Genomic DNA, 16,886 nt, shown 5'->3' with positions numbered 1-16,886 from the left:
AAAAGAATCAAAGAAAAGGAAAATAAAAACTGCACATGTTTTTATAAACATTTACCTAATCCGTAATTCAGTTCAAACGGTATACACTTAATAACTGGAAATTTAATGAATGAATGAATGAATGAATTAATGAGTGATTGAATGAAAGAATGAATGAAAGTTGTTATTGACATTTTCATTGCAACAAATTAATTGCGCAAACAGGTTGCCAAAAAAACAGACGAGCAAGAAGATGAGGGAGAGTATTTTGTGAAGGAGAAACTTTCAATTTGGAGATCGACAGCTACACGGCCAATCTATGACGAGGAGGAAGAGGTGGAAATGGAGCAAAAGCCCAGCTCTTCGTCGCGAAATATGAAAAATTCCGTCTAGAAGTTGTCAACAGAGAGGGAACAAGAAGCTGTCATACAGAATGCAACATAAGTCATTTGTTACACTGTGCTTCTAAGAAATATGTCAAAACGTTTAAAGAATTTCAGATTTAAGCAAAAGTTCCTGGTAAAGGTTGCTGTTGGATTCATACTCTATAGATAAATAATTATGACTCAAACTTCTGGAAGTCAAATTTCCTTATAGTAATCGTCCATCACCTTGAAGATTAATTCGCTAAAAAACCAATCAGGCCCAGCTTGGTTCAAGCGTTAAATTAATAATTTTTTCAACATGAAACTGCATACATTATACAACAAGATAGCATCAAATTTACGTAGCAAAATTTCTGCTCTTCATGTAACTTAGATAGTGAGATGATTTAAAAAAAGATTTGAATTTTCCAAGGCATGGGGATTGCTTTAAAGCAACTAGAAAGAAAATAAAATCTCGAATTCCTCTGTGGTAGAAAGTTCTATGGTAGTTCAATAAGGTTGTCATTGTTACTTGCAAATTATTCGTTTGTCCTGTATAAAGATTATGCATGTCTCTTTAAAAGTCAAACTTTTCAGACGGAGAGCTGCTAGGAATGGTAAAAGACAAAGAAAAATTTAATTTCATTGTTGCATTTCGAAAATCAAACACTAACATAAACATTTCTGTGCAACTGAATTTTCTTTCTTGATTAAAAAATCATTTCTAATAATACCTAATACAGTGCATGCATAGTAAGGCTCGTTTTTTATTAAAACCGACTGCATCTCTAATATTACACTCTTGATATAGTTCTAATTACTATAAGTTTTTTGAAAATTGTATAAAGAATTGTAAATATATATGAGAAATGACGTACACGCTGTGATAATCTACTCTATCTCTATACGAAAAACATTTGTCTTTAATTTCAAAGACAAAAGCGGGCCTCAATATTTTGTTGTTGAGAAAAAGCGCTTCTTTGCAAAGCAAAGAATTTGCCACATCCAAATAAGCCCAATCAAATAGAAGGCGGTGCCCCCTATTTTGATCCACCAGACTGTCGTTGCTGACTGCAATACCAAGAAATCAACGTATGCACCAATTCCTACTCGTACAAATGCGAACAAAATGATGAAAATCGCATCATTAACTTTGCTAAGCTTCGTATCATATGCTTTGGCCTCCCTTAGAAACCATCGTATTTGTAAAAACGGATTGGTGAGTTCGGATCCCCATACAACCGCAACAACTTCAGACGCAGATTTGCCATGCAACAGCACCCCAATAAGCGAAACAGCACTAATCACGTGATGCGTCATCATGGTATATCCCTCAGTTTGCATCACAGTGCACCAGATAATATCAAAGATGAAATACCCGGCGCTAATTATGAGTGTTATATTTTGTAATGATGTATTTGGGTGGGCAAGAGTGGTGAAAGGCCAAGGCCCGGTGATGAGTGCCATGACTTCGACGAGTTTTGTAACTAGCAGCGAGTGTATCATTGCAATAATGCGACAGTTCCATTCAGAAGTGTGCATATGATTTACGTTACATAACGCTAAATACGCCAATGCCCATATTAAGGAGCTGCCACAAACAAACCACAAACAGGCAACCATACTCTCGTTCTTTCATCCAAGAAGGCGAATCTAAAAGCAAAATAACAAACATCTTTTTTAGAATAAATGTTGGGTTTTACTTAGCACAAGAAAGATTGAACCGAACTTTTGAAGAAAGAGACGAATTTCGCCAAGATTATTCGATGCTTATTAAACTTTCGATGCTGATGATCCATCCATCCATCTACCCATCCATCAATCCATCCATCCATCCATCCAAACACTCATTCATTCATTCATTCATTTATTCATTCATTCATTTATCAACTAATTCATTCATTCATCAACTGATTCACGCACTCATTCATTTATTCATTGACCTATTCGTCCACTTATTCATCAACTGACTGGTTCGTCCACACCTAAAGGGCAGATGACTGAATAAGGAGGATACAAATTTAAAATTAAACCAGTTTTGTTGCTACAACTGCACGACCTACATATAGTCAACAAAATTTAACTGAATCAGGTGTTAATGCATTAAACTTGCCTAGCTTCAGAATTGGAAAGAACAACTTACATTTAAAAGGCAAACGACTGTCTGGGGATACGGCAACCACGGTGGTTTCCTTCTTCTCCCATACATTTGAAATCAAACAGTGAAATTTCGAATAAAGAGGTACAAGGTGGTTTGAAAGGATAAAAGCGAAAATTTCAAAACTTTTTTGAAATTCATAACTTCTATTGGGTTCGGTACTGATATGATCTCTACCTTTTCCCTGAAAAAAGGCATTGAAAGTCTGGCCCCTTCCCTTGTATAAACAGCTGGTATCTGTCGGTCTTGAAAACTGGAACTTCCAGCTTTCAAGATAGACAAATACCGACTGCACCGGTTTTTCTATCTTCAAACAAGGGTCCACTGATGACAAGTCAAATTATAGAAAGATTGTTTCCAATTATGAAATGTATTCCTATTTTAACGAAAACAAACTGATATTATCAGGTCAGTCAGGTTCTCAAATACTCTGCTCATGTGCACGAATGATTGATACCTTAATACCGATAAGTGCATCTTTATGGCAGCAATTTCTATTGATCTCAAAAAGGCTTTGACAAAGTTGATTATAATATTATGTTGGGTAAACTCAAATACTATGATGTTAATGGCAAGGAATTTAGATTATTCTTACCTTGCCGAATAACTAGTTTCAAGACTATAAACTGCGGAGTTGCTCAGGGATCCTGCCTTGGCTCCTCTTATTGTTCTTCATTGTTAATATTTACCAACATGCTTAAAGCATTCCCATGTATCTATGTATACCAATGATACTACAGTAATCCCTGTGAAACTCGAACTTTCTGGTGAATTGTAAAAATGTTCGAATTACAAAATGATTAATTAAAAATCTAGAATTTTGCCACTACTATCGCTCAATCCAAGTTTTATAGCCTTTACACGTATGAAGTCGCTAGTACGCATTCTATTGATGGCACGACACGGGGAAGGCCCGAACTTAGTCTTCTTTTTTCCGGAACAAATTTGATAATGAACACATGACAGGCAAAAATTACAATAACCTCGATTTCAAGAGAGTTTATTGAACAAAAGTGTATATACATATAGCCAGCTTTTATCATAAGCTACACAAAGGGTTTGAACAAGAAATATCATTTTTTTCTCATGGGACTGACAAAATTGTTCGAATTATAGGGATTCGGATTACAGTGGTTTTGTAAGGGTTTACTAGCAGATTTTTCAAGGGACCTGAGAATTTTGTTCGAATTAGTAAAAGTTCGAATTGGACGAGTTCGAATAATACAGACTTGATTTCAGTATCTATTTTGCACCTAATTCTGTTTCTAAGATAAATGGCGCAATTAATGCTGATTAATATGAATTGAAATGGTGATTGCAAGGAAACAAACTATCATTAAATGTTGCAAAAACTGGGGAGTATGATTATCGGAAGTCAAGGTAACTTCAAAAAATTAGCTTCACCTGACTCAGTTAAACCACAGTTCAAAACTAAGAACATTTATATAAAAACGACTGTGAGTATTAGGTACCAAGAAGTTCAAGTAAATCAGCATTTAAATGGTATTCCTGATTGGCTTCATTGACAAGTAAGACTTCCAGAGGTATGGCATATTAAAGTACTCTTAAAGGTATATGCCTGCATCTACTGTTAGACAAATGCACAAGTCTCATGGAACTTAAATTGAGATATTGCTGCCCTGTTTGGGGTCATGCTGGTGAGAGATCTCTTAATAAACTTAGAAAGCTAAAAACCATGTTGATATAATAGTTACTGAAAATTTATATCATCAGTCAGCCATGCAGTTCATTTGTATTCTTGGATGGCCTGCATTGAGGGGTTTACTTTATCTTGACACGCTTAAAATGATTTTCAAATCCCTTAGCTGTTAAGTGCATCTTAAATGAGCGACATGTTTACTAGTGTTAGGAAACAACCTCTCGCATACTGCTAAATTCTAGCATAATCTTTTATTATGATTATATTGTGATGCAGGCAAATTCGGATACCTTTAACAACCTATGTCGAAATCACCTCAGTAAATTTTAAAATTTTAATGTTGTAGTTGACTGGGCAGACATTTGTTTGACCCAAAGGGTTGTTAAATGTAAATGTAATGATGATGAAAAGTCCATTGTTTTAATTCAGCTGGTCAAAGATGGTTTTAATTCAGAGGAGGAATAAAATAAAGAGAGCACCTACACCAACGCAATTCCAAGAAGGGCAAATATAATCCCCTTGCGAATAAATTCAGTAACTTTTACATAAACTCTAGTTTGATAGATGATACATCTCAGAATGATTTCTGATAAAGTAGATTCGGTAAAAAATAAGAAAAGCAGTTGGAAAGCAATGCCTTTGAACATCCATATAGCAAATTTAACACTTCATCCTTAAAGTTTTTAAATATAACATAAACAAAACTGGCTGCATACTTAAACAGAGAATTATTGATTCTGAAAAATGGAAAACAAGGTTTTATGATACAATAATGACAATTGACTGAAAAAATACAGCATGAACCAACTTCACATTAGACTCAATCATTGACAGTAGCAGATCTCTCTTTTGCCTTACTGAAATATTTATAGTTAATAAATTTAACTATCTGCCACATCCAAATAAGGCTGATGCCATAGAACAGAAAACCAAACATTTTAATAACAAGTATAGTCTTATCAGCAAAATAAAACAAGTAGGCAAGTCCAGAGCCAAGACAGACTCTTGAAAATCCAAAAATCCCAACAAATATAAAGTCATTTATCATTCCACATCTAGTATTGTATTGCTTCAATTCTTTCAAGAACCATCTGATTTGGAGAAACGGATTTGTAAGCTCTGAACCCCAAAGGGTAACCGCAATTTCTGCTCCAGAATGATTCAAGTATAGCCCACCAATCAGAGACAAGATACTAATCACATGGTGGATAAGCATCAAGATTCCTTCTGTTCTCATAACAATGCACCATATCAGATCAAAAACAAAATAGCCTGCACTAGAAATAAGAGCAGCATTTTGGAATCTTGTGTTCCTCTCTCCTAGGTGTTTGAATGGATTGTCATCTAGAATTATTGCTATATTGACAATCCCTACAGCTGTCAGTGAGTGTGCAAGTGCCACCAATCTGCAATTCCACATCAAAGACCTAGTTTTATTTGTCTTCAGTACAACAAAATAAAATACACTCCAAGCAGATACAGACAGGAGTACATACCAAAAGCTTGCTAAGTAACTATATGTGTCAACCATCTTTTGCTTCCTCTATGCCCACCAAATGAGCAATTTTGAGCTTCCTGTAAAAAGGTATCAATGAACAATTTTCAGGGATTCAAAATGAGAGACTTTGGCTTCATTATGGCCCATCCCAATATATCTACTACAGGACAGCACATTCAAATAAATATTCAAGGGGTGTTCTAAAAATTTCGGACTACTGTAGGAATCTGGACCATTTAAAAATTAGAAGATTAGTCTATATAATAAATCTTGGCTAAAATACAGTGTTTGATAGAAAGTTTATTAAAGTTTGTATGACTGTTTTTGTCTGCAGCCTCTAATCGGATAAATGAATTTATCATTGGCTAACCATTACAGTGGATGGATGTATATGGTAAAAGAGCAAAGATCAATGACCCATTGCCAAGAAACTTTAGTAATGCTCTTTACAATGTTTGAAAAGCACCTTTTCAAAGAAACATAGAACTAAATTATCTTCTTTGGGGTCATAACATTAAAGTAATTGTTGATGTGTTAAAATTCTGAGCTTTCGAGCCTGCAGCATTTTAGGAAACACTGCAATTTCCGTTTTGCAAAATTTGCTTTGCTAAAGAAGAGAATGGGACAAATTTTTATATTTCAAAGAAGTACCTTGTTGAAGTGAATTGGTCACCTAAAGCAATAGCCTGCACCAGAACCATCCAGTAGCCACAAGTTGAAACAAATTTGCCATCAAAATTTCATTTTAGCTTTCGTTTTGGATCTACTCCATAAAACATATTCCGTAGACCAAACTATCTTAAAATGACCTGGCTGAGTAGAAGGTGCAACACCCCTTTAACGCACACACAAATACCCTAGCATTTTGTCTGCCCCTACCTATCTTTATAGATCAGAGTGAAAAACGTTCAATATAAATGTATTCATGCCTACCCTGAACTAGTTAACACAATGTGAAAATTTGTTAAAAATCAGTACGCCCTTTTTTCATGACCAGCTTTCAAAAAATACATATCGTTTTTTATTTACTTTTATCACTCTCCGATTATTCGATTTGTGATTCGATTTATTTAAGAATTAGGCCGCATCCATCACATTACATTACATAGTGTACAGGCCAACTGTGTTGGCCACCTGCTGTAAGCTCACAACACATAAACAAACATAAAGTTATCAAAAAACGTCTAATGGAAGTTGAAAACTTTTTGCAAGCATCGTTCTTACTCTAAAGGTCACTTGGAGGCTCTGGAACAAACAAGTTTTGTCTTTTCCCCTTCACTTCCTCCACCAAATTTGGCGCGTTTCTTCTCGCTATCGGAATTTCATCGGACAACCTCATTTTGTTATACGAAAGCGAGGCTGCAAAGCTCAGAATATCAAGACCACATCAAGTTCAGATTATTCGTTTCGAAAAAGTAAAATGACATAAAACCCTGGTTGTGGTTGGTTGTTGAGACCATAAAAGAGGGGGTCAGTTCAATTGAAAGTAGAATAAAACAATAGAGCTTATTTGCAGTTTTTTGTTATGGGTCTTTAATTTGCCTTTGGGTCCCTAACTCTCAAGTTTGCGTTAGAGCCAGAGTTGTTGTGCAGGGGCTGAGCCCCCCTTTCTAATGCCAAAATCTAGCAAATTTCTACTTTTGCTATTTTTTTTTGCAACATTCTGTGCAAAAGCCCCCCTTGTTATTCATTAACACCACACCACTGGTGGGAGAATTTGGAATGGTTATCTTAGTGAAACAATACAATCAATTATATATGGTTTCTTTCAAATCGTCAGGGCGAAAATCATAGCAAATTTATATATATCATTAAGCAGGCGATATCAGCATGAAATGTGAAAATCTGGATGTGGTATGCGATTGACACGGTCTATTATTGGCATCTGCGTCATGCAAAACGTATGACGAGGTAGGGTCGCACGTTCTATCGCTACATTTTTTTCAAACAACAATGGTAAAGACATTTGCTGCTAGATGGAGCTGCCATCCCACATTTATAGATAAAATCTGAAAAACTTTACGGTAAATGCCGGGGAAAATACCAAGTTCGCCCCGGCATACTGGGTATTTTCATTATCAAATCACTTTTTAAGTCAGTTAATCACAAGATTTTCTTGGCTTGGTGGATGGCCTATTTTGCGTCTCTTTTGCACGCATTAAAGCGCTCCTGTTTTTATCGACTTTGACAAACAACTCTAGACAGAAAATACAGCAAAATCTTCACTCTTAAAAAGATGTCCAATTCATGTGCATTTCATTGCTTGACATATGACTAGTAAGTGATTTTGAATGGAGTAAGATAGAAAAACAAATTATTTTCTAACGTGTCATATTAACAATGAATTTACAACTTTAAAAATAATTATAACATCAAATTAATTCATGTTTCAAGCAAAAAACACGTACTAATCGTTTTGTAATTGAGGAGACTGAATATTTTAAAAGCCAAAGCGAGGTTGCGAAGTATACACACTTAATACAAACTCCAAAACAAGAAAACATTTTCCTTATAAAGTCATGTAATTTATCTCAAATACAGTAATAACAGTTCATTAAGTAACAGACCATCCTTGTTTTGACTAACTTTAAACATATTTACCAATGGGAGCTTTCAATTTATATTGCAGACTTACTTCATTATAAGAAAACACGTCTTGCCATAGCTGCAAGATTGAATCTAACATCTCCCTCTTTGAACTGGCAGCAATCTAAATTCCACAGGGAAACGGCTCCATTAGAAAAGAAAAAATTTTGCTTTCATTCTTTAACTGGGAGCATCCTAAAAGATTCGCAGCCTTACCGTGTTGCATTAGGTAAAAATAAAATGCTACTGCTTATTAGTACTTAATGTTGACCCCAAGTATGCTGTTGGACCTAAATTCACTTCAGACAGCAATGACAACATATCATATGGTTCTTTACAGGAGATATGTACATTAACATGCTACAATGTCCTATGCTTCAGCTTCACCATCTTCTTCTTGAATATTGTCATTTGTATCCTTGGTAACAGACTCGTCTTTTTCAGAGAGTTTTGGAAGTGAGTCTGATTTTAGACTCGCTCTTGTTTTGTAACCTCGGTAAGAGGCCTGAATTTTAACTGCAGCCTTTTCTTGATCAACATCGTCATTTTCCTCTATCTTTTCACCTGTCGCTTCTGAGTCATCTTTGGTAGGTTCATCATCTGCAACAAAAGCCACAATTTTGAGAAAAAATAAGCAAATATGATCGTATTTCTTAAATTCTAAAATTCTAAAATGTTAACCTTTGAAATAATATTACAATATAACTTCTACTGTATACTGTGATAACTTCTACTGTGATAAAGACCTTCCTGACGAGATGAATAAAAATATTCTTGAATTGACCCTAAATTTCATCCACAAAACTGGTCGGTTTAATTCAGCCCATTCTAAACTGCTGGAAAGATAGAAATATGGCCGAGCTCGCTCTGTCAAAAATCTGACACAAGTCATCATTATAGTTTTTGGCACAACTCTGGCTCCCTAGTAAATGCCGCAATATGGCAGAATCACACATTTTCATCTTTTTATCGTGAAGCATAAATAAACGCTTATATAAATCTTCTAACCCTTATATAACCCTTAACCCTCGAAGTTCTAACCCTTATATAAATCAGTCTTAGATAAAGGATCAGCTGATATTGTGAATTGTTGGTCATAATCAAAGGTCATGTCTTGTCAAAAACATGAACAGGTGAGTAAAATGCGAAATCGTGAATAAGAAAAGTCCAATTGTACTACGATTTAAGCACAAAATAAAGGTTTTCGCAGGCTTTTACTTCGTCGATTAAGCTTCGACGATTAAGCTATTGGGGCTGTTTGAAACTATTTAAAGACTTGCACTGTCTAAAGACAATCATTGTTTGAAACTTCCAAGTACAAAAGTTATAATGCCCAGAGTTTAAAATGCAGTTATAATAGCATAAATTGACCTGTCTTTTCAGCAGACGCTTCTTGACTTTTCGAGGCCTTGATCGCCTCGACTTCTTTTCTTGCAACGAATCCACGGTATCCTGCTTGAATCTTTACTGCTGCATCTTCACTCCTTTTGACTTCCATATCATCTACAAACAGACAAAGGAACGTGGTATTGGTATTTAAGCCGGAATTGGAAAATATCAATGCTGGGAACAACAAAACCATTTTGCTTCCAACACAGTGTGATATTGACCCCATCATTAGGGGGTGTTGTGCAATGAAAAGAACTGGGGTTTATCACTGAATACATCGCAAAAAATAGAAAGTTATTTTGGCATTGAGAAAGAAGCATGGACCCCACTAGTATTTAAGCATGACATCACACCTGTCCAGAAAATTATCAATTTCCAAAAAAAGGGATAGTACCCTCTTTTAATTTCAATCACCAAACGGAAGCCTACCAGATTTCCAAAACCTTACGATGTTTATCCTACAAGACTTAAGCGAATGTTATTCAACACGTGAAATTTTCATGATCAATATAACATCTCAAAGATGAAAAACGGGTTTCATTAATTCATTCTAGTGTCCAAAAACTTTTGGGAAAGGTCTTTATCTCTCGAAAAAAAATTTTTTCGATAAAGCTGAAAAGTTTTGCGTAATACTATCACGTGACAGGTTTTCAACTTGTTATCAAATTCTACCATAAAACAGTACTCGGAATAAGATACCCTGGGTAGCAGAGGCTCATGAATCCGGGGATAATGTATTGTAGGACCCCTGCGGTGGCAAACTCACTCAAAACAATATTTCTGTGACCAGTTTCGAACTATATTTCTGAGACTAAATAATGGAGACCCTGGCATCCAGGGTAGAACTGGAAGTACTCAGCTAAATTCAAATTAGTTAGGAAAACTGAACACAGAATCTTTCTAGTTGAACTGGACGATATTAGCCTTCACACTTTATTACACGGATCAAAGTTATATCGTGCATTCTCCCACGTTGCTGACAAAGTGGATGAGTAGGGTTATTAAACGCTTGAAAAGACATAACTAGCATTTTATTAAAGCTACTTAGAGGCTCATCTTCTATCGTTTACTCAATCTCCGCTCATTTAACGATTAAAGCACTTTTATGAGTTAAGTATCTTTGTAGTTGCTTAAGAATTATAGTTGAATTCACGACAATAGAAAAGCATTGCTCCAAAAGTTGATCCTATAAATTATTATATGCTGTTAAATGAGCACTTCTCTAAGTTATCAATAAAAATTGTATCGTACAAGACTTAAAACATGAAGAAAAAAAGTAAATAAAGAATCTACTGAACTCATTAGCAACTAAATATGGTTCACATACTTTCAATATCTTCGGAGTCTTCTTGGGTTTTGGGATCTTTCATTGCCTCAACTTCTTTCCTTGCGACATACCCACGATAGCCTGCTTGAATTTTCACCGCCGCCTCCTCGCTTTTCTTGGCTTCCATGTCCACTAAATGACAATTAAAAATATTGATTACATGGCGATTTCTTTTTCTGCAGCTTTGGATGTTGTGCAATTCAAATAAATGAAAAACATATTGTAAGATTAAAGTGTGATAGCTATGTTATAAAGCATAAATCTTAATCTGAACTTGATGCAAAACGGTATTAAATCTGTAAAGACAAAGTACTCGCGCTGAAAATTGCAACAGTTCTGTTAAAAATTGTCTATCAAAATAGAAGCAGAAAAAACATCTGCTAGCAATGAGCCAAATTTCAGGAACATTTAGCAAAGTGCTGTTGGAGCTTGATTAGCAATTTTGAAAAAGAGAGACAGCTGGTTTTCTGACCTAAAGCAACAATAAAGCATGGCCGATACCCTAGAAACATTTTCATTAAACCAAAAAACATTGCAATGGGAAAATAACAATAGCCATTCTCCATCTGAATCCCTGTTCTTCAAGATGTACATGAGTATTATGATATAAAATGCATGGTACCATCGTCTTGTATATGATCTTCAGAGGTCTTTGATGCTTTCAAGGCCTCAACTTGTTTCCTTGCTACGAATCCCCGATAGCCAGCCTGTATCTTGGTCGCTGCCTCTTCGCTTGCATTTACATCAAGATCATCATCTAATCATAAATCAATGGCAATTTACAACAGAATATCAAGGATCAGGCTCATCTACATTGATATCAAGATCATTGAATCATAGATTATTATCAATATGCTACAGAAGATTAAGGATCGGACTCATCTACTTCAAGGATCAGGTTTATCTTAATTGGTATCAAGAATATCGAATCATAAATCATTAGCAACATGCTACAGAAGATTAAGGATTGGACTCACCTACTTCAATACCGAGATTATCGAATCATAAATCATTAGCAATAGGGTACGTACAAAAGATGATGGATCAGGCTTATCTTCCTTGGTATCAAGATTATCGAATCATAAATCATTAGCAATATGCTACAGTAGATTAAGGATTGGACTCACCTACTTCAATACCGAGATTATCGAATCATAAATCATTAGCAATAGGGTACGTACAAAAGATGATGGATCAGGCTTATCTTCCTTGGTATCAAGATCATCGAATCATAAATCATTAGCAATAGGGTACGTACAAAAGATGATGGATCAGGCTTATCTTCCTTGGTATCAAGATTATCGAATCATAAATCATTAGCAATATGCTACAGAAGATCAATGATCAGGCTTATCTTCCTTGGTATCAAGATTATCGAATCATAAATCATTAGCAATATGCTACAGAAGATTTAGGATTGGACTCATCTACTTCAATACCGAGATCATCGAATCATAAATCATTAGCAATATGCTACAGAAGATTAAGGATTGGACTCATCTACTTCAATACCAAGATCATCGAATCATAAATCATTAGCAATAGGGTACGTACAAAAGATCAAGGATCAGGCTCATCTATATTGGAATCAAGATCATCTTATTGCAAATCAATACCCATATTCCATTGTGTTTAAAAAACAGCTAATTCTGTAATAAGCCTTAATCTCTGCAGATAGTAAAATAAGAAAAACCTTCAGAAGTGAAACATTGACTATGCAACTTTCTAAGTTACCTTGCAAACTATCGGCTTCTTTTGCTACACTTTCATCGCTTTGCGTTGCCTTCATCGTTTCAACTTCCTTCCTTGCTTTATGTCCTCTAAAACTTGCTTGAATCTTAACAGCTGCAGCCTCCTCCTCTTTCGCTGCTCCACTTTCCTCTCCATCAACTTGCTCCGCAGGCTCTTCTGTCAATTTGTCTTTGGACAATCTTCCCTTCAGTTCCTCTCTTGTTTTAAAGCCTCTGAAGCCTGCCTGTATTTTAGTGGCTGCCTCCCCGTACTTAGGATCCTCAAAATCCTTCGTTTCTTCAGCTGTTTCGTTTTCAGTAACTTTCTCTACAAATTCCTCTGAATCTTCGACCGTAGCCTGCTTCTCTTCTCCTTCCTCACCAGATTGGAGATCCTTCATGCTTTTCCTCACCTGGTGCCCCCTGAATCCCGCTTGTATTTTCACCGCTGCCTCGTCCTCTTTTTGCTTTTGCTTTTCCACTTGCCTTGATTTATGCCCTCTAAAAACAGCTTGAATCTTCAGTGCTGCATCCGCTGTCGAAGGGTCATCCAAATCAATATCAACTTCTTCTCCTTGTGCAAGCGTTTCCATGTCAGCTCCTTTCTTCGCATCGTCTCTTCCAGTTTCTGTTAAACATGAATTATGCTCAAAATGCATAGAAAATAACCTCAACATCAATAATGGATATGAAAACTGCGTTATTTGAAATCTCTTGAACTGCGGTGAGGCATTTGGGACGTTCCAGTGCAGCTCAGGTGTTTTACATGACGAAAATTTCAATTTGCGTGTTTAGTCTTAACAACGCCTGGATAAATGCGGTGGAAACAGCGATACAAAATCTAACAAAAAGGTATGAATAACATTTAACATTAAAGACAGCATCTAAGCTGTAAAACGATGATTTCATTCACGCAGTCAAACGAATGGGCAACTTCGAAGAGAGCTAAACCCAATTAGCATTGCTATTACCAATTATAATTAACAAATGTTGAAATTTAAGAGAAATTCTTCAAGTCAACGAATTGGTCTTAAAAGTATTAGTTTGGTAGGCAAGATGGAAAATCTCTATAAAGTTCAAGAATCAGAATACCTTATAGCAAGATAATCTAGTATCACCAAACTTTAAATAAAATTAAATTGGCTTGAATCTGTTTACAATTGCAAAATTTTAGCAGAGATGGTTTACCACTTTTCTCAATTGGTTCAGCCAATGCTTGATTTGATAACAGTCCTCCCATTTCAATAATTTTGCAGTGTAGCAGTTGTTCAGGTGCAAATTTCTTTAATTTACAAAGCAATTATGTAGTCATGATATCAAGCACAACAAACTATATGCTGAAAATCCCACAGAAAATAAATTAATCTGATTGTGGCAAGATTATTAGTTAATCTTTTGCATAACAAAATGACTTTTACTAATCCCTAGAGACCAAAGAATATTGCAAATCCAGATTTAGAGTACTTATTCCATACAATAAAAAACAAAAGACTTCTACGTATTAAATCAAAAATACAGTCTTTTCTTTTCTTGCCCCAGCGCTCAAGGAAATGGCCCTAGCATTTGAGGTAATTAATTGTAACTTTCTGTCAAAAGGCTGCTAAAATTCATATAGAGTGAAAGTTGTTGTGAAATTTTACATACAAAGTGGAACTGAATTGCCATTATCATTGTATCATTGTGATTACCAGAGTTTCAATACTTCAAAAAATTTTTAGGCACTAAATTGGTAAAAATAAATCTTGCCAGAACCATTTCCATAGCTGGAAGGGACCTGTAAGAAAGGGCACTATGCCACTGAAAAAAGCAACTTTTCTGAAAGTCTGAAAAGAAAAACTCTAGGAAAAGGGGCATTTTCCTAAAAGTAACAGATGCATTTGCCCCTGGTGCCCCCCATTGAATCTCCCTGGGTTATAAGCAATATGGGTTAGAAGATAATACAATATAAAAAATATAACATAAGATACCTTATTCTTTGTTGATTTTGGCAAAGTTTTTTGTCTGACTTTGTCAATTCCAGGGTTTTTAAATTTTATCTTTTAAGGGGGCAATGTCTTTTCAAGCTTCTATGAAATGTGTGCTTTAGATTAAATCTTATTTGTCTGTCCCCTCTTTCAGAAGAACACAGACTTCAATTCAAGGTGTAGCTCTACTAGATTTTTAAGTTGATATTAATTAGGGGTTCCAAAGAGGAATTCTAAGGAAAAGATTCACAAAGAGAAGACAAAATTTATCTACAATTTAAAGAAAAACCCTCTGAGCTGCCTGACTCTGGTAGTATTTGAACAAGCACACTCCATATTCTGTATGCAGTGGTCATACCACAGGACTAAAGAACAGACACTTCAATGATGAGTAACTTAGCTAGTTGCTTAGCAGGGGTGAAGCAGTGTCAATTTCCATTTCATTGGTTGCAACAAACAATTGCATAGGTCAACTCTTATTCCTATTGGTTGGTTGTACTGCTGCAGAGGTAAGCTCAGCCTCTGATTTGATAAATCAAATATCACCTATGCTGCGAGCACTGCAGAGGTGAAGTATACTCTGATTGGTTTACAAGACGTTTGCATAAGTCAAACAAGTGGTGATTGGCTCTCAAGAGACAAACAAGTTTTGGAATACAGAAAATATGGACCAGATAAATACCTAGAATCACCACTTGACTATTATGTACAGAGGCCTAGAGAAAGTCAGCAAAATAATGTCCTGTCCTCTGCATGTTGTTTGTATCAACAGGGGCAGACCTAGGAGGCATGTTGATAAAGAATTTGCCAAAGATACTATTGATTGAAAATTTTGATGGTTTCTATTTTATATTGTTGTTGTAAAAATCTGACTTATGCTTTTTCATAGGTTGCTGTAGTCTGGATCCGATTCTGTAAACAGGGAGGTTTTGATAAAAGGATCTAAATGTTCTCATTTTATGTATTTTATCAAAATACATTGCCAGTGGTGGTACATAACATGGGAAATTTCCTGATAGAATTCTTTCCAATGATATCATTATATGGAAAAGAAGGTAACCTAAAAGTATGTGAAGTTGTATGCTTAAAACAATATTTTATAAACATGCATGCAATGTACATCCTCTTAGTTTATGAGAAATATGAGTCTTGTGTAGAGCTTTAGCACAGAATTTCACTTCATAGACCAAGAAGCATAATAATTTTTAATAAAGCTTTATGCATGAAAATATTATGTATGGATCAGAATGTATACTTTTGCACTGAAAAAATCAAACTATTATATTTTCATTCTTGTGCTAAATTTATTTGCTAAATGTATTATCGTTATTCTGGATGAAGTACCACACGCAACATACATATATAACAAAACGAATATCTAAAGAAACTGTAAAGTAGTGCACGCTACATAGAGGGCCAAACCTTGGGATTTTTGGGTATTTCTCCTTTTTTTAAATTCATTCTTGCCCCTATTTAAAAATGTATGGCTTATGATGAACTTATTTATACATGCAGGTTAAAAACTTCTGGTGACACAGTCAATCTTAACAGCTTTATATCTTGTATCTTCAATCACATAATATGCTCCTCGGTTGGGCTATAAAATTTAAATGCAGTTAGAAGTATATCTCGTGCGCGCTCCCAGGAGACCCCCTACCCCCCTCCACACATACACACACACGCGCTAATGTAATGGCTAAAATTCACCTGCACCAAGTACACAGCAATTAATGAAAATCGAGCATGAGCTAATGCAACAAAAAAGTTTGCCGAACGGTTTATGCTGAAAATGCTTGTAAATTTTTATGAGATGATCGGAATAGTATCTTTATCTGATACCTCTATAATTATCAAAATCAAAAACTAAATGCGCTATTAGAAAGACCAAATCTGAAAATACATACCGCCTCGAATTGCAACTTGACTTCTGAAATAATTTGCAGCGAATTCTATTATGTTTTCAGGCTGTTCTCTTAGCACCTCTCTTGCCAATCCTTCAAGCAAATTTTGGAAGCCTGGAGGAACTTTCAACTTCGTCGGAGCGTATTGCACTGCCATTTTCTTTTAAAATCGCTAGTTCACAGCGTTACCTTGAATAAAACCTTTGCAATAGAATCATGCGACCGATTGATAAATGAATCTGTAAAAAAGAAGCGATTTCTGTAATTTGAAGTGAACTAAACAACTAGCAGAGACCTCTCTAGTTCATGAACGGTTTTCGAATGCAGCA

The 16,886-nt window shown here is 35.5% G+C and overlaps 2 protein-coding genes across 4 annotated transcripts; both read right to left on the bottom strand.

The window, feature by feature from the left end:
• Positions 1 to 237: 237 nt before the first annotated feature.
• Positions 238 to 6,964, bottom strand: LOC135684958 (TLC domain-containing protein 5). Of its 2 annotated transcripts, none has more exons than XM_065200675.2 (3): positions 6,885 to 6,964; positions 5,659 to 5,737; positions 238 to 1,997 (listed from the first exon to the last, which is right to left on the bottom strand). In XM_065200675.2, exon 3 carries the CDS (start codon positions 1,965 to 1,967, stop codon positions 1,293 to 1,295), a length of 675 nt encoding a protein of 224 aa, XP_065056747.2. In that variant the 5' UTR covers positions 1,968 to 1,997; positions 5,659 to 5,737; positions 6,885 to 6,964; the 3' UTR covers positions 238 to 1,292. The 2 variants fall into 2 exon arrangements, with proteins under 2 accessions (XP_065056747.2, XP_065056745.2); XM_065200673.2 differs by lacking the exon at positions 6,885 to 6,964 and adding an exon at positions 6,312 to 6,878.
• Positions 6,965 to 7,979: 1,015 nt separating this feature from the next.
• On the bottom strand, positions 7,980 to 16,868 carry LOC148957281 (uncharacterized). 2 transcript variants are annotated; one of them, XM_089115517.1, is made up of 6 exons: positions 13,881 to 14,300; positions 12,697 to 13,320; positions 11,585 to 11,719; positions 10,963 to 11,094; positions 9,618 to 9,749; positions 7,980 to 8,846 (listed from the first exon to the last, which is right to left on the bottom strand). In XM_089115517.1, exons 1-6 carry the CDS (start codon positions 13,930 to 13,932, stop codon positions 8,617 to 8,619), a joined length of 1,305 nt encoding a protein of 434 aa, XP_088971643.1. In that variant the 5' UTR covers positions 13,933 to 14,300; the 3' UTR covers positions 7,980 to 8,616. The 2 variants fall into 2 exon arrangements, with proteins under 2 accessions (XP_088971643.1, XP_088971642.1); XM_089115516.1 differs by lacking the exon at positions 13,881 to 14,300 and adding an exon at positions 16,561 to 16,868 and having other exon boundaries at positions 7,981 to 8,846.
• Positions 16,869 to 16,886: the final 18 nt, after the last annotated feature.

This window comes from Rhopilema esculentum, unplaced genomic scaffold, assembly GCF_057945365.1.
Source record: "Rhopilema esculentum isolate cy_ngs unplaced genomic scaffold, ASM5794536v1 HiC_scaffold_34, whole genome shotgun sequence".
NCBI classification, from domain to species: Eukaryota; Metazoa; Cnidaria; class Scyphozoa; order Rhizostomeae; family Rhizostomatidae; genus Rhopilema; species Rhopilema esculentum.
Note: the sequence above shows the minus strand (reverse complement) of the source record. Positions and strands in the feature narration are given on the sequence as shown.